This window comes from Hylaeus volcanicus, chromosome 6 (assembly GCF_026283585.1).
Source record: "Hylaeus volcanicus isolate JK05 chromosome 6, UHH_iyHylVolc1.0_haploid, whole genome shotgun sequence".
Taxonomy (NCBI): Eukaryota; Metazoa; Arthropoda; class Insecta; order Hymenoptera; family Colletidae; genus Hylaeus; species Hylaeus volcanicus.
The window spans coordinates 25,202,813-25,218,904 of NC_071981.1; the positions used below are offsets into that span (position 1 = coordinate 25,202,813).

The window sequence follows — 16,092 nt, forward strand, 5'->3', positions numbered from 1 at the left end:
AACCTGACCATTCGTCGAGGTATTAATCGTCGAATGGATTTCTCCGCTAACCAAAGTTTCAGTCTTCGAAGGGGCCAGACGTTGAATCGTCGATATTCGCCAGGGTCGTAACTAAAATCGACTCGATCTTCCGAGTAGAAAACAATGGAGAAAAAAGAACAATAATATCTCTGCTCGCCTACCAACGTCAGCATTGCGCGAACAATCGTGCACACAGCTGCAGGCGGCTATACAAACCGAGCAACGATTACTATAAATACACACACGCGCGCGTCTGTACAATCGACGATAATCATGACGCGCGTATATCTATTTATAATAATTGTTACGCGTTCGTATGTGTACACACACATATATGATATATATATATATATATATTATATATATATGATATATAGAAAGAGAGAGAGAGAGATGCAACATCGAGCTAACACAAAAATTTTCATTAAGTGCTAACATATAACATTCTTGCTTTTTTCGAGTTCCTCGTGACGACGCAGCGGTTTACCGTATCGCAATCAGACGTCGGGCGGATTTCTCGGGGATTCCCCTGTGGTGGACAAACGACCGTCGGATTAATCCACTTTCTTCCGTCCCACTTTGTCTCTACCCCTTTCTCTCCTTCCTTCTCTTTCGCTTGGATCTCTCGAACCGAGGGAAGAGAGATCTTTAAGGGTACGAAAATTCTCTGGAATACTTCTCGATTATTCGTTGCTCGCTCCACGATAACGACAATTAACATTTACGGGACGGTGTTGGCGTTACGTAGAAGAAAGAAAAAAAAAAAGGCAAATCGCATGGACCTACGCGATATATTCCAATTCGGCATGGAACGACTCGTACGCGAGACGCGTTCGAGACAAACCGTCAACCGACACCGAAAGTACGCTCCTTACGTATGCGAGGAATGTAGCAACGTTTATCGCGCGTAAACATCGCAAGCACTTTCAACGGGCTGTCATCAAACCATTGTATAATTAATATACCAATGACGTAGTCAACATGGTGCAACAACTACCATAACAAGAGCGTCGGGACTATTAGAGCTCGTACGAAAAAGAAAAAAAAAATACAAAAAAAAAGAAAGAAAGTGCCACTTTGGTACATTGCATTCGATCGACGAAAGAGCAGTGCTTAATTCGAGCTTTTTCATTATCAACGACGCCGCCATGCGAATCGTCGATCATCGAAAATTCGTGGATAAAATCCTCGCCGGGGAGAGAGAGAGAGTCCATTGAAAACGAACGAACGATAAATCAGTCGGTCGCGATTGTTTTGAAGCTTTCGCAAAGTACGTTCCGGGAAATTAAGCACTGCACTTAGCGCGATTGGGAATAGATCTATTGAATCAAGGGGAACATAACAGATAAGGTTGGAGAAGAACCGAACATCGCGGTGATCGATAGCGAAGGCATTCGAGAGGATTGCTCGACGGGGCATGCCGCGAGAACCGAGTACTCGGAAACAGAGGACCGAGTCCTACGAACGCTTTCGGTACCTCGAATACGCTCCAACTTATCGAACGTTGATTAAATAAATTCACGTTTGTAATTGTTCTAATAATTAGTCGCTGTATTTCGAGCTACCCGCGTATTACCGAGTACACGGACAGCTTTACCAAATACCGCCTGCGTTTCTCTCGATTTTCCCAATGTTCGAGAAACGTGTCCCTTTTTTCCTTTCGCTGTGACTGCGCTCGGTCTTCGAAATATCATCGACTGGGTAAATCGTAAACTTTTCTCATCCTTCTTTCAAATTCGTCTCTTCTAAACCGAAGGATAAACAAAAGTTTGCTTCTACGTTGCATCGAGGATATCGTCGAAATTGAGAGAGTGTGTGTGTGTGTGTACGTGTGCAGAGGGTGGTCCTTTATACGCGCAAAGTAGCAACGTGTCGCGATGTGTGCACGGAGACACGGACACATACTTAGAGATATATAAAGTGGTGCTATGGAGGAGCGGAGGTTGAGGGGTGATTGTGCAATTTCGAGCCGCATCGACGATTCGCGTCTTCGTCGCTCGCGATTTCGCAAGACGAGCTTTATTTTATCTCCTCTAACATCTTTTAATCTCTCTCTCTGTGTTTTTGCAACACACAACTTTCGCGATTCGAGTGCTTTTTGTGACTTTTCCTATCCGATACCGAATACCCGATAAATCCCAGACGTACGAAATATGAAAATAGTCCAATCTTCTAATCCCCTGTCCCTCGTCCCCTAATATCGATAAATCGAAACGGTACTTCGAAGTTCTCGAGTTCCAAAAGGTTCGTCGCCTCCGAGAAATCCTCTTCGAAGCGATTTCCTCCGTTCGTTCGCTCTCTTGATCGCTTCGTCTTCGAAACCTTCCTCTAAACTCGCGCAATCATCTCGCGAAACTCGCGAAATCGATCGCAACGAGGCTCGAAGACGCGAATCGCCCGGAGTTTCAACGATACACAATATACGGTAAAAGAGAAAAATATAGCGATATACATGGAGCGCCAGAGCGCATTTAACTAGGGTGACGGGGGTGGCTGTGTTTCGTTTAAAACTCGAACGCTTTTGCATCCGTCCAAAGCAGTGTTTCTCAAACAACGTCTAGCCCTCGATGAAGGACAATTTTTGTACAGGACTCCTAAAATACGTTTCTTATTCCTTGCTACTAGAGTTTCGGACGAATCTATTTTTCGTTGCCCTCGAGAGAAGCGACATCGAAATTACCTAGTTTCCTTTTTTACCGCAGACAACAGCGTTTTTTTTCTACGTTTGAGAAACACCGGTCTAAATAGTATCCGAAATATGTATACGCGTGTATATGTTGCATGTGTCTCGGGTCGTGTACGTACGCGCATGTATACGTGACAGAGAGAAAGGAGAAGGAGAGACACGATATACAGAAGTAGTGCGAGATAGAAATCATGGAAAAAGAAAATAAGAAATGACAAACGTGACAGCAATAGAGGAAAATATATATATATATGTATGTATGTATCCATTATGTATACATACACGCGTACACGCGAACACGCGGGACGGGCATGGTTGTTCGAGACGAAAGCCATTCCTGTCGGATGTATCGAGAGGCACCGACACGCGATATCGTTCGCGACCGTGTGCGTTCACCTGCGTACGTGTTTCAACTGCGGAAACGACGATCCCTCGAACCTCGACGAGTGTATCGAACGAATCGTGCTCGATCGATATATTCCTCGTTGCTGGACGATCGCGAGTTTTTCCCTCCGCGACCAACATTGATTTAGGAAGCACTCGGCAAAACCACTCTCGCTATTTCGTTCGTTCGCGCTTTTCTACGCGTGCTTGTAGGGCATTCTTTCGACCCCTTTTCTTTTTGCGCTTTCAAAAATTGATAACCCTGGAAGTTGGCGCCAGAGGACGAGAACTTTTCAAATTTCTCCCGAGATTCGTATCCGTATTTAGTCGGAAGCTAGTTAGTAAAATACGAGCGCCATCCGCATTCGTGCATCGTGGCCTCCTGTGAATTTTACGCGACGCCATACGTCCGGGTGACACGGCAGCCAACGCGTTAAAAGATTTACTTATACGGAGTGGCCCATTTATCGAGAAAACCTTCGCTGTCGCTTATTTCGAACGAGTACGAAGAAGGAAGAAATCGTCTCGATGATTCCACGTACGTAGATGTGACGCGCGCTCGTACGAACGTCAAGTTCAGCGCGCACACACGCGTCCGTCGCGTGTACACGTATACGCGTACGTACGTGTACGTAGAATAGATACAGAGTCAGATATAGGTATATATATATATATATATATGGAACAGTCAATAACCAGTCACAAAGTACCTTTTAGTCGAGTTAGCGAGCTTCTCTCTACGCTCGGGCTCAGACTGAAACAGAGATCATCACGCGTCATTTTCACGCGATCATTCAAGGTTGTTCGCGTTACGTGGCCCGCAAGGCTGCACGCGGCCATCGATCATCGATCCCGTGGATCGCTCGAAAACTCCCACTCGCGATATCGAATTTCCCGATCTCGATCCCCGCTTTAGCATCGAGTTGGAAGTCTTCCACGTCGGTGTTCGAACCACGGATGGGTAAACTTCTCGTTCGAATAAAAACATGGAAAACTATCGACTTCTCGTCCACCGCTCGTTAAATAGATATCAGAAAATCACCGTTACTTTTTCATTCCTTAGTCGGGGAAAACATTTTCGCGACTTAACTTTACGTCGACCTCGATTCAGGGTCATCGCGGTACCCGCGGATACGGCGATATTAGCTTCGAACCAGCGAAGGATTCTCATCCTTCGAGGACGGACAGATTTCTTGGACGTCCTTCGGTTCCGTCTCGCTCGTCGAAAAATCGCGTCGAGCCCCACTAACCTACTTTCGACCGTGCGACTGCTGATTTAGACGTACGTTCGCGTCGAACTGGACACTTGGTTTCGTCCACGATTATTTTCCGTCAACCGAACCGATAATTACAAATTTCGCAACGGATGCGTAACAACGGAAACGAGTAAACGTCGCGTGTAACGGTCGAATAAAATTTTGCTCGTCCCTGGATTTCGTGTTAAAGTCGGATAAACTTTAAGCGCGCTTGCAAATCCTCGCTAACAAAATTGTCCTCGAAGCATCTGCATCGCGATTTCGGAAAGTGGGTTAGCGAGCCGCGACGCGAATCAGGACGCCACGAGACGATCGATCTCGCATCCCCTCTGACACACCTAGCGGGCTCGATCGTTTCTGGGGATCGAGATCCGAGAGATCCCCGCTTCTCGGTGATCGATTTTACTTACATGATGCCTGGCTGAGCTCAGTTTGGGTCTATCGCACACTGGACATTCGAGGCGCCAAATCGTCGACGATGCATCGGAACTCGGAGCACGGTGCGACGAGGATGCGCATTAAAAATGCATAATTTCCGCCCGAAGAGAGAACGATAAAGGTTACCCGACGCTACAAGGATATTTATACCGCTTCGAGAAATTCAACCCGTTATCTATCGCTACTTTGACGATCGATGAATCGAAACGTAATTCGGAGCGTAATGAAAATGCGTGAAAATTCAAGATGGACATAACGGAAAGAGTAGTTGAGTAATTCCAATGATTGGAACGCGACAGCTTGTACCCCGTAGTTTTTACAAATTTTAACGAACCCGTGAAAATTAATTTCTCGATTTGTGGTGCGCCCTGTCGTCGTGCGCCGAGTTCGCCGATGGAGGGACAAACGCAGAGCGTGAGTCGGTGATCGATGAAGATCGCTGGTCTCGCATCAATCGTCGGTGGCCGGTGACACAAGCCAGCGAGAACGCGAAAAAAAACCCAGGAGTACGAGGGTCGTGTTATCTCGAGGACGTTGCGTTCGTTCGCGTTGTTAGATGATTTGTTAGTGGACTCGTCAGGCAAAAGCGGACAAGACTGAAGCGCACGAGGGTGACAGGAGCTGTCGCGAATCGGGGGTCGATTCCTTCGCGCTTCGTCCGGGGGGTCTCTTCTGGGGACTTGACCGGAAAAGAGAACAAAAATAGGGGGCTGGGGTTGGGACGAAGGAGAAGAAACTACGAAGAGGTCGCGCCGTCGTCGACGCGACCCTCCTCGTCGACGGTCTCCGTGTTCGTGTTCGTGTTCGAGCAGCTTTTTCGATCTCCGATGCTAAATCGGTGTGCATTCCGGTATGCAGAGTACTTACAGTTCTCCCCATCGATCAAACGTTACGTTAAGAGGAAACACGATTCCGCCTGCTTTTTTCTTTATCTTTACGCGTTTCGTTTCGTACGAGAACTGGTCGAATCTATCGTCTAGGCAGTCCGTGTATCGAGCTGGACAAAGTATCGTGACGCGCGAGTGAACTACTCTTTTGTATCGTTTCGAAGCAACCTCGATGCACGATTTTTGTCAGCGAACAGGACGTACGGTTACTCGAACACTTTTCTTTTTTATCATTTTTCTATCTTACGCGAACTAAAAGCGACCTTTACCACGCGTCAAGATACTAATCCGCGAACGCTCGCTGCCAAGTTTCGGCTGGTAGAGGATCTCGCGGCTCTTTGCGAGGGATTCGGGAAATCGAATGGGTAAGCTGTTGTAAAAATGTTACATCTACCTCTAGATAATTGTTTCCCTTATCGATGGACGTAAATGGATTCTACGAACGAGATTATGCAGAGTAAGACGAAAAGAATACGTATATGTATGCTTTTTACGAGACAAAGTAATTCTATCGGTTTTGACTATTTCAACAGAGGTGATCTCTGAACGCGATTTCAAGTATCCGTATGGAAATATAAGGAAAATGAGAGAAATCCTTTGCGGTATCGTTTCTTTGTTGACTCGCGAATTTTAAGTTTTCGTTGGAGAAGTAGACAAAGAGCCGCAAGATCCGCTTTCGAGAGGCTCGAAAATCTTAGGAGTCCGAACAGCCGCTTTAACATCGTGAAACGTTATCGCGAGCTTACGATAGATTCCGAGATATGATCGCGTGTTGTCGTCGGCACATACCCGTTTGCGAATGCGGAGAGTCCATTCCACGATGGCCGTCCTCGGGCCTGAGGACTGGCGAGAAGGTTGGCGCGCTCGAAACGGAAACGGTCGGGGGCTTTTCAGTCTTGTCGTTCCTTATGAGCTGATGCACCGGCGGCGGGCCTGCGAACAGAAAATCACACAGATTGACCGCCATTGCACGAGTAAACCATTTCTTAGAAAATAATTAATCGCGAGTACACGCTGTAACAAGGATAACGATAGAAAATGGTAGAAAGAAGGGATCAATCGAGCAAAGTTCTCGGTGTCCTTGGCACAGAAGAGACCCCCGAGGCGAGAATCGTTAATCCCGGAAGGGGTCGCGCGGAGGAAATACCGGATAGAGGAAGAAGCGTCTTGGTCAACGAATTTACATGCACGTAAAATACGTAGAAAGAGGCCGTTTCGCGGCCATAAAATTAGTTTCGCCGATGGGATGGGGTGAATATTTACGCCAGTCGTTAATTTAACGACAATACAGTCGATCAACCGGGCCACCCCCAACGCCGCTATAAAGGCAACGTATGTATGATAAAAAGGGAGCACGGAGAATGCGGTTGGCCGTGGTCCAGGTATGCTTATTGCCGGAATTTTTCTCCGTGTATATTTTGCTTGAGAAAGTGGTCATTTTATTCTGTCCGTAAATTCCGTCTATCCGGCGGCGTTGCAGCCCCTCCTCCTACGGGTAGCATAAACTCAAAACTTTCGGTCGGTGGTCACGATCGAAGTCACGACTTTTCGAGCCCTCGCGAGTTCATCTTCTCGCGCGATTCTCGATTTTTCAGAAGAAAGAACGAACGCGCGAGTTTTTTTTATCGGCGCGAAATTAGCGCGAGAAACACTGCGCGATTCGTGAATTCCCTATTCTTCGTTCGGCTCTTTGCTCTTTATTTTTTTTCCCCCCCAAAAAGCCTCCGTCCGGAAGTTATTCCTCTTTTTCATCTCCATCCAACGACTTCCGCTCTTTGGGGGAGGAGGTTATCGTTTGATCGATGAAAGAGTTAAGAGGGATGGGAGAGAGAAAGAGAGAGAGAGAGAGGGGGGGAGAGATCCGGAGGAGGGGGCGTGATAAAGGGAGGCCGACGAAGAATAGAAAGAAAATAGAGAACGGAAAGGGAGAAATATAGGGAAAATGATCTATAGAACGCTGAGCAAAGTAGATCCCGATAACAAAGGACTCCCCGATAAGCCGCCGGATGAGATTGAACTCGGGGACAAAAAACGTCCAACCTCTGACCGCTGCAAATTTGTTACTTAAACCGAACCGATACGACCGATTCGATCGCGGTAACCTCCAACCGTCGGCGTCGGCGTCGGCGTCGACTCGATAAATTATACCATATTAAAGAAGACATCGGCCAGCCCTAAACCAGCGCTTCGATCAACGATTCATCTAGCTCCCTTTATCGTAACCTATCGATTATAATCGATTACAAGATTATGTAAATTAAATGAATGGAGCGAATGAAACGAATACTGCAACTATAGAAATGAATCACCCTAACTGCAACTGCAGTTAGAACACTCGATTACGAGCAGGTCTGGTTGTCTGGCACACAATCAAAGTTTTCAGATTGGACGGTGTTCATGAGCAGAAGGCGCTAACGAGTCGGTAGCACAGCTCCGCTGCGGACATTAGAGCTTCCTATAAGATGTTGGATCTATCCTATACCTTGGCTGTGTCATAAGATCGCACTTTTAGATACGTCGAAAAGCCGCAAAAGAAAATTAGATTACCGCGACGAAGATATTCTAAACACAGCTCGCTCGATTCTACGGAGGCACGCGAAACGACGCACGTTGTCGAGGAGAGCGATTCCGCATAGACTCGAGTGTCCTCGAATGGTTTAATTTTAGTGGTCGTGCAGAAAAACGATAAAGATACCGTGAAATCACGGTTTCGCGAACGACACCTGGTAAACAAGGTCTGCGCAAAGAATTTCGTCGCGATGCATCTGCTTGCAGACCATTAAATTGCAACGCGCCGATTTAACCGGACCTGATGTCCGGCCAACCTGGACGTAATATTATATGAAAACACTTTTATCGAGCTAATTTGATTAAACACTAAATCGAAAGGAATATCGCGTCTAAACTTTAGATTTAAAAAGGTTACAGTCTTTCGAATGTCACCGCGACGATAATCGATGCTTGAGATCGCAACGTATTCAAGTCCAACGCACCGAATGCCAACGCGTTGAATTGCGATGCGTCGATTCTAGCCGTTGGAAATCACAATGCGTCGGTTCTCGAAGCAACGTGGTTCTAGAAACTTGGACAAGCGTACCGCGTTCCCAAGCGTGGCTACAAAAAATTGATACGGAAAAAAGTTGAATTTCGCAAACATATACTATCCGTCCGCGATGTTATTTTTTTACGTACGTCTTCTCCCGAGGTATCGATATTTTGTTTATTTCGTAAGAAAAGAGCTACGACTTGTCCTAGTTTCGAGAATCATTCTGTACGGAATATATCATGTTAGAAGGCGCCACTACGCGGCGCGTCGCGACGCGATACGTCGTTCCACGGATCGCATCGCATCGCATCGCATCGTCGAGGCAGCTGCATCGGTTTGTCGCGCGGAACCGGGTGACAGCGTGCGTTCACTAAAAATAAGGGCGAACGTAAAGGTTTTGAAACTCACTGAAGCTAGCCGCTGGCTGAGCATGATCCGCGGCCGTGGCTGCGGACGGAGGGGTGTAGCTGCTGCAGTAGTACGGCGGGTGCTCTATTTTGATCGCGTTTATTTGAGGCTGCATGTCGCTGAGGTCATGCAGTATGGACGCTGAAACCAGACACACATTAGCGGTTACGGATCCTCGCGCGTTCGTACGTCATCCGCTCCTCCTCGTCGTCCTCTTCGTCGTCGTCGTCGTCGTCGTCGTCGTCGTCTTAGTTTTCTTGCGCTCCCGATTCTCGCGAGGAAATCGCACTTCCGCGCGTTTTCCTTCGAGAAACTTACCCCCTCACCCTTCCCACACGCTTCTCTACTGCATTGCCGAGAACGCGCCGGAAAGGAGCGGTTTTTCGAGAGCGCATTTACCTTATCCAAATTCTTCAAATTTCTTTGGCAATACCAGCGCAACAACTACTTTTTATTCGGGTTATCGCGTACTAGGTTTTCGCGTTTGACAGGCGGCAGGAATCTTCGGGAATTTCATTTTCTCACCGTATCTCGACCATCGTTGGAAGCTACAGCCAAGAGGCGTGCCGCGTACTGCCAAGAGAACTTGAACAATTTGTCCATCTACCAGCTACACGTAATTACTCATCGTTACTCGGAGCAACCAAAACACATGTGTGCTCCCATGACGAGTCGGTCGATTTCACTGATCGTTTTCGTATCTTTTCGAAACATTTTTTCAAAAACATTTCACGATATTATATTTGATACATAACGATTGGTTCGTAAGAGAAGACTGCTAAAATAAAATAGAAATACATTTTTCGTAAGAGGGAAAACGATCAAAGAGTAATTGGAAACTCAACGCAAACTAAATCGTCCAGTTCCTGTCCCAAGAAATCGAAAGTGACTCCAGCCTCGGGGTGGAAACAACCGCGCGAACGCAGCGTTGTTTCGAGGGAGGGTAGCGGCGGGTAGGGGTTGGTCGGTTAATTAATCGTCGGCCGGCCATTAGAATACGCTCCAGTTACACGTTCCGCTGAATCAGCGACACCGTAAAATAATAGGATTCCAGTTTGTCGCAGTTGGCGACGCGTAAATATAGGGATCCCCGTGCACGACGGTCAACGACCAATTAGGTTGAGCTAGTGCCGTAGAATTTGCATCCCGTGTAAGCAACTCGCTCGTAAAGCTGCGTTCTCTCTGTTAGAGACACTCCACGGATCGCGGGACTCCCCGACGGAGGGTTGTTCGCCGCCATCCACGCGGCGAAATATCTTCCGACTTCTTTGCCGCCCTCGGTAATTTACGCGCCACTGGCGATTGTATTTCTTCGGACCGCTCTAGTAACTTTATGCCAGGAATGGTGGTAGCGCCCGAGGAACTATCGCGTTTCCGTGCCGGCTGATTTAAATTCTGCAGCAGACCGGAGGCGGGGGAGAACCGAGGATGGTATACGAGGATGGTTACGAACGATAAAGGGTTGATTTTCTGTCCGAGAGACACAGCAAAAATGGTAACCATTCCTTTTCGTAGATGGACGAGATTTAAAGCTTCGCCCAGCGCCGATATTTTCTTTCTCATAACAGACCAGCCCGGAGACTCGTCCTCCATTTGTCTCGAGCGAACGTAGCTTCGCGCTAACGATGCGCCAACTACATTTTTATTTTTACGCGAACTACGACCTTAATGGACAGTTGTTTCGCTCTTTAAACGGCGTTCGAAGGAGACGATAAGACGAACGAACGAAAAGACGAGTCGACAGATGAGTTCGTCCCCGATACGAGACTCGAGGCGTCTAACGAAGATCCTAATTACAGAATTAGTTCGAAAGCAGAGGGCCTGGAAGCGTGGATATTTATTCGGCTCGGCGAGTTTCTAACCGGTCCGAATGCTGACGCGGATCCATCGTGGTACAGGTGCACCCTCGGCCGTTCGCGTTTCTTTCTTTTTCCTACCCCTTTCCGTCCGCCATAACGCGTCCTCCACTTTTTCCCTTCCGCTCGAGCGAATCCCACCCCCCCATTCCTCGCAAATAGGTTTGATACGATTCTCGAATCGCAATTTCTTCCGTCGAGGGTTATGTATCGAAACGATCGAACGATTTGTTCCTTTTCGGTCGAGTACAACAAAAACTCTCCAAAGGAAACACCTTAGTTGGCCTTCGTGGCGCAGACAAACTCGGTAAAAATGCTTTTTTAAACGAATTCGAAAAGAAGCTCGATTTTGATTTCGATCCCGTCGATGCCAATGCCAGTGAAATTGAAACATTTACGGGCACGACTGCAACGTTCGAGTATTTCGATTCGACGGCCTCTACACGGATCCATGTCCGAAGAGGGTTCTCTACGGAGTGCCTTACTTTTTTATTGCGATGCTCCAAGCGTACCCTCGAATTTTCAGACGCTAATTAAGAAGCACTCTCTCGCGCAGTTTCAGGTCCTACGTGCAGGGGTGGCGATTCGTCAGCACATTTTACTACGACACGTTAACCTCTTAACCGAGCAAGACGAGATAATTCGTCTTCCGGAACGTAACCGAACGATCCTCCTTTACTAAAATAATATTTCGTCGCGGAAGCGTTTCTACCCTCTGAGTTCTCGGTCACCTATAGCGTTCCGTTCCGATATTTCACCGTATTTACCAATTTTCAACCACCGTGAATTCCATAACTGAAAACCGCGACGACAATCGCCTCCCCTGGGGGTAGTGTGTTTCTATTATGCCTCGTCTTACACGTCGCGAGCGTCACGCCACCGACAGGATATTCTTCTCTATTTCACATCATCCACCCGCGCCCGTCCTCCCTCCCTCCCTCCCTCCCTCCGCATACCCTCGGAAATTGCGCCCCTTTTTATCCAGCCTACGTGGGCTCCGAACATCGGCAGCAAAAAAAAAAAAACCCTGGAAAATACTGCCACACCACCCTGCGGGCCTACCTTTTTCCGTCGATTCCGCACACACGCTCGCGTCGCCGCGTACGTGTGGGCGCATTGTTGACACAAAAAAGGAGCGACGTATCCGGGGAGGGAGGGAGGAGGGGGGAGGGGGGTGGATAGGAATCTGGAAAAAATTCGTCGAAAATCGCGCACGGCGCCGGGACCGTGATTCACGAATTTTTTTTTTTTTTTTTTTTTTTTTTTTATGTCCACGAGGGAGACCTCGAACGGCAGCGGTGCACTTTGAAAAAATCTCTCAGCGACTCGTCTCTGGCGAGGTTCTAACGAATAGGGATGGAGGTAGCGAGCACCGTCGAATGGTTAACCCTCTATAGCGCGGGTTTTCGTTGCGACGCGAACGTTGGAAACGGCGACGAGACGACCGTCGAGTCGAGAAGAAACGCGAACGGTACCATCCAGTAGAACCGTCTTAGGCCCAACGTTGTTCAACGTCTTTACGAACGACGTAGACAGTCCCGAATTTATAGACAACTTTTTGTTCGTTCCGACGACGACTACATCCCCCTCGAGTATGGTCGTTACTCCCTCGGCCACTTTGCTCGAAATTCTGCTCGAGTTACGGGGCGACTAAGTGGGTTATAGACCGTTAACGACCACGTACCAGCACCGTTAACCTCTAATCCGAGCTACCCTTCCCGAGAAACCTTCTCGAATCTTTTCCAAGATATCCTCCAAAGATAGTTTAGCGACTCGCAGCGAAATTTCTGCTTCGAGCTAGACTTTCGGTCAGACTGGATCGTACACGATATCGCTGTTGGTAAATTTCTAGCCGCGCTAAGAAAGTGAAAAATTGCGAAAAAGATGGTTCGATCGAGTCGAAAAGATCGACGAAAGCCACGGGAGGATTCAGTCACCCCGCGAGCCAGAGGAGCACAGAGGGAGGAGAGGGGGCGAGGAGAAGCTGCGAGGCTCTCTCAGCAGCTCTCTGAGGCCGTGAGCATTGTTCCCCGTCTATTAATACACCGGGTTGCATACTAATCTCCTGCCACGGTGACGCGAAGGGGAGCACGGGGCAGGGGGGAGGGTGGCAAAAGGAGGAGGAGGAGGAGGAGATGCAGAAGGAGGGGAAGAGTGCAGATGCATACGTCGAGGCTCGCGCCTCTTCTCGATACGCGCTCCCCTGCCCTATTATTCCATTTAGTGGCGATGCACGCGTGCCACGCTGCTCGTTTCGCCAGAGATCGGCTTAAAATTTCAGTCGTGACGTCTTTCGTCGAAAAACAAGGAAACGACGATGCTACGAGAAACGTGCGCGCTCGGAACAGACACTTTGACGTTTCAGGATACCTACGAATAGAGCGAGGAATAAAGAAATCCCTTCTTGGATCGTGGCATATGGGAAAATAGGCGAGAAATGTAAAACGCGTCGACAGCGTCCGGTACGGTACCTCTGTCGCTTTTCACCGATCGAGTCCGTCGACTTCAGAATTTGAAATTCGATTTGGGGAAGGCTTACGAGCGAAGACGTACAGCAACGAACCAGTTTCGTGCACTCGTGCACGCGCAAAGCGTGCCGATCGTTCGTCAGGTCCTTGATAGCGAAAGAGGAGCGAAGTAGTCTCGGGCACGTCGAAAGGATAACTGTCAAGTGGAAGCCGCGATTCGCATTCCGGGCCTAAAAATACGCGAGCGTTCGTTTACCGTCGACATTCCTGGCGATAAACCGCTATCGATACACCCGAAGCAACCGACGTCTTTTCGATAACGAAACTAGCATAAACGAATCGGTTGGTACCGCGGCGAGCGAGTTGCTTTTCATTTTCTCGTCTATCCGCGTGCGTCTATCCGTTCCTGAGTACCATCCTCGTCGATGACTCTATCATCGAAAGGATGCTTTCAAAAGGTTTTCCAGATATCGATTTATTGATTACCTTTCGAAAGCATCCGTGAAAACGCGTCGCGAACAGAACGAACATTCGCTGTTCGTGCGTCGGATCAGAGAGACTGGAGACTTTCGATATCCTAGAATTCGGTCGACTTTCGTCCATGCAGGAAGCAACACGACAGCGTGAAACGAGCGAGAAAAAGAGATCGTCGTACCTTTTGAAAGCATCCAGAGCTCCTTGGAGCTGAAGACACCCGTCGCAAGGATCGTGTCATTGCAGACAACACCGTTATATAGTTCGTGGTAGCCTGTACCTGGGAACAGAACCCAGTCGACGACGTTTTATTCGTGTAAACGTGATGCCGAACGTCGTCTTTCGAACTTCTCTTCCGTGAGAGTTGGAGCATTTCAGCGAGACGTTCGTTCGAGAAATGACGAGCAACGGACTCGTTGATTCTATGCGAGATAGTCGCGTCGATATCCTATAGGATACCCTATTCGGTTCGAACGGATCGTTTCGTAAAACTCGAGACAATTCGTTTACCTTTTCGCCGCCTCTCCTCCTCCTTGCTCGCGTTGCAGATGCCGTTTAGGACCTCTGGAACAGTAAACGATGACACACAAATTAGACACTCGCAGGATAGCAGCCATAGTATGCTGTTTGGGGGACCGTCACCGATCAAACCATCTTTCGTTGCGGTGTCGGATACGAGATATATTTCGGATACTTAAACTCTAAATTCTTATGCTCTATCCCATCTCACCTTCGCTGTCACACGGTGTTTTATATCGCGGGACCTTACGCAAATCTCATTACGCAACATACCACCGAAATACACGAGAGCCCGGAACGTGTGTTCGAGTTCCTCGAGGGATGGCTTCGGGGTACGAGAGGCGAGGAGATCGATTTCGGCGACGCGGATGGAAATTCGGAAAAACGTTTCGCAATCGTCGTCCGCGTCGTCGTCGGGTCTTCGCGATTCTGTTTGTTAAACAACAACAGAGAATCCCGTCGCAAAAACGAACGGCCGTTATAAATAGACGTTAACAAACGCATCTTCGCTGCCGAGTTATTTTTAATTGCGACTCAAACTTATACGCCGTTCGTTTATACCCTCGCCGTTGAAACGATAAGCGATCCCTGTTGCGAGCGCGCAATTCGCGTCTCAACCCTTACGCCTAGAAGATTGGACGTCTGTAACGAAGACAGGTGTGCGTCGAGAATCTATTCGAGAGACTCGTGTCGTTAGTGTTATATATATACGGTCAGTTCCAGAAGTATTCGTACCTTCTATATCTGCACGAAGCCTACCATTTAAATTAGACAAATTTCTTCGATAGCCAGAGAGAGAGAGAGAGAGAGAGAGAGAGAGAGAGAGAGAGTACGAATACTTACGGGTCTGACTGTATATCTAAACAAAGAGGTGTATAGAACGTTCCGTGAAAATTAGATCAGTATTCGCGCGACGAAATCGTTTTCCCAAAAAGTAGTTGCGACATCGGCGACGGATTCTCTGGGAGTCCCAGCAAAATTAGTCGGCCTGTGGTCGACAGATGCGTGCGCGACGCAGAAATTTTAGGAGGTCGATAGATACGCGCGATCTTGGAACAATAATAGAGAGCAGGGATCTGTTGACACCGTGCGATCCATGGACGCGGCTGATTTCGCGACGCTACGGGAAGATTCCGCCAAGGACGGCGCTCGGTACGTCGCAACGTTGACTTTACGATCATTTTCTAAACGCTTTCCGTTTCCTAGTATCTCCTTGTAATCTAAATATTTGATACTTCTCCGTTACCAGCCAAGAAGTCGATTCCAGAATGAACTCGACTACAAATTTGATACAGTCGATCGTATCGATCAAACTACCATGAATCGTGGTCACACCGCGATTAATTCCGCAAACAATTACGATCGTTTTACCCCTGAATCGCAAGTACGAGAACATTCGTTTCGGTTATTCGCGACCGTGCGAATCTAAAGTCAAACATATAAACGAGCGAGCACGGTGTCCGAAAGAGAGAGAGAGAGCGAGAGCGAGAGAGAGAGAGAGAGAGAGAGAGAGAGAGAGAGAGAGAGAGAGAGTGTGTTCGGTACATACAAGATGTCCGTCGCCTATTTATTTATAGAGCGAGCACACATCGGCACGCATGGTCACATGCTCGCGTGCACGCTACACCGACGAGAACACGAGTGTGTCG

At 48.0% G+C, this 16,092-nt stretch overlaps 1 protein-coding gene across 12 annotated transcripts in view; it reads right to left on the reverse strand.

Annotated features, from left to right (window-relative positions):
• LOC128878405 (nuclear factor 1 X-type-like) overlaps nucleotides 1–16,092 on the reverse strand; it is a 57,889-nt gene that overhangs the window by 12,486 nt on the left and 29,311 nt on the right. For 7 of the 12 annotated variants that reach the window (XM_054126576.1, XM_054126578.1, XM_054126575.1 and 4 more), the window contains 4 exons: nucleotides 14,435–14,488; nucleotides 14,106–14,204; nucleotides 9,127–9,267; nucleotides 6,462–6,605 (listed from right to left, as the gene is read on the reverse strand). In XM_054126576.1, the coding sequence (XP_053982551.1) occupies nucleotides 6,462–6,605; nucleotides 9,127–9,267; nucleotides 14,106–14,204; nucleotides 14,435–14,488 (438 nt within the window). The remainder of the gene's footprint in view (nucleotides 1–6,461; nucleotides 6,606–9,126; nucleotides 9,268–14,105; nucleotides 14,205–14,434; nucleotides 14,489–16,092) is intronic. The other 5 variants (XM_054126577.1, XM_054126579.1, XM_054126581.1 and 2 more) reach the window with 5 other exon arrangements.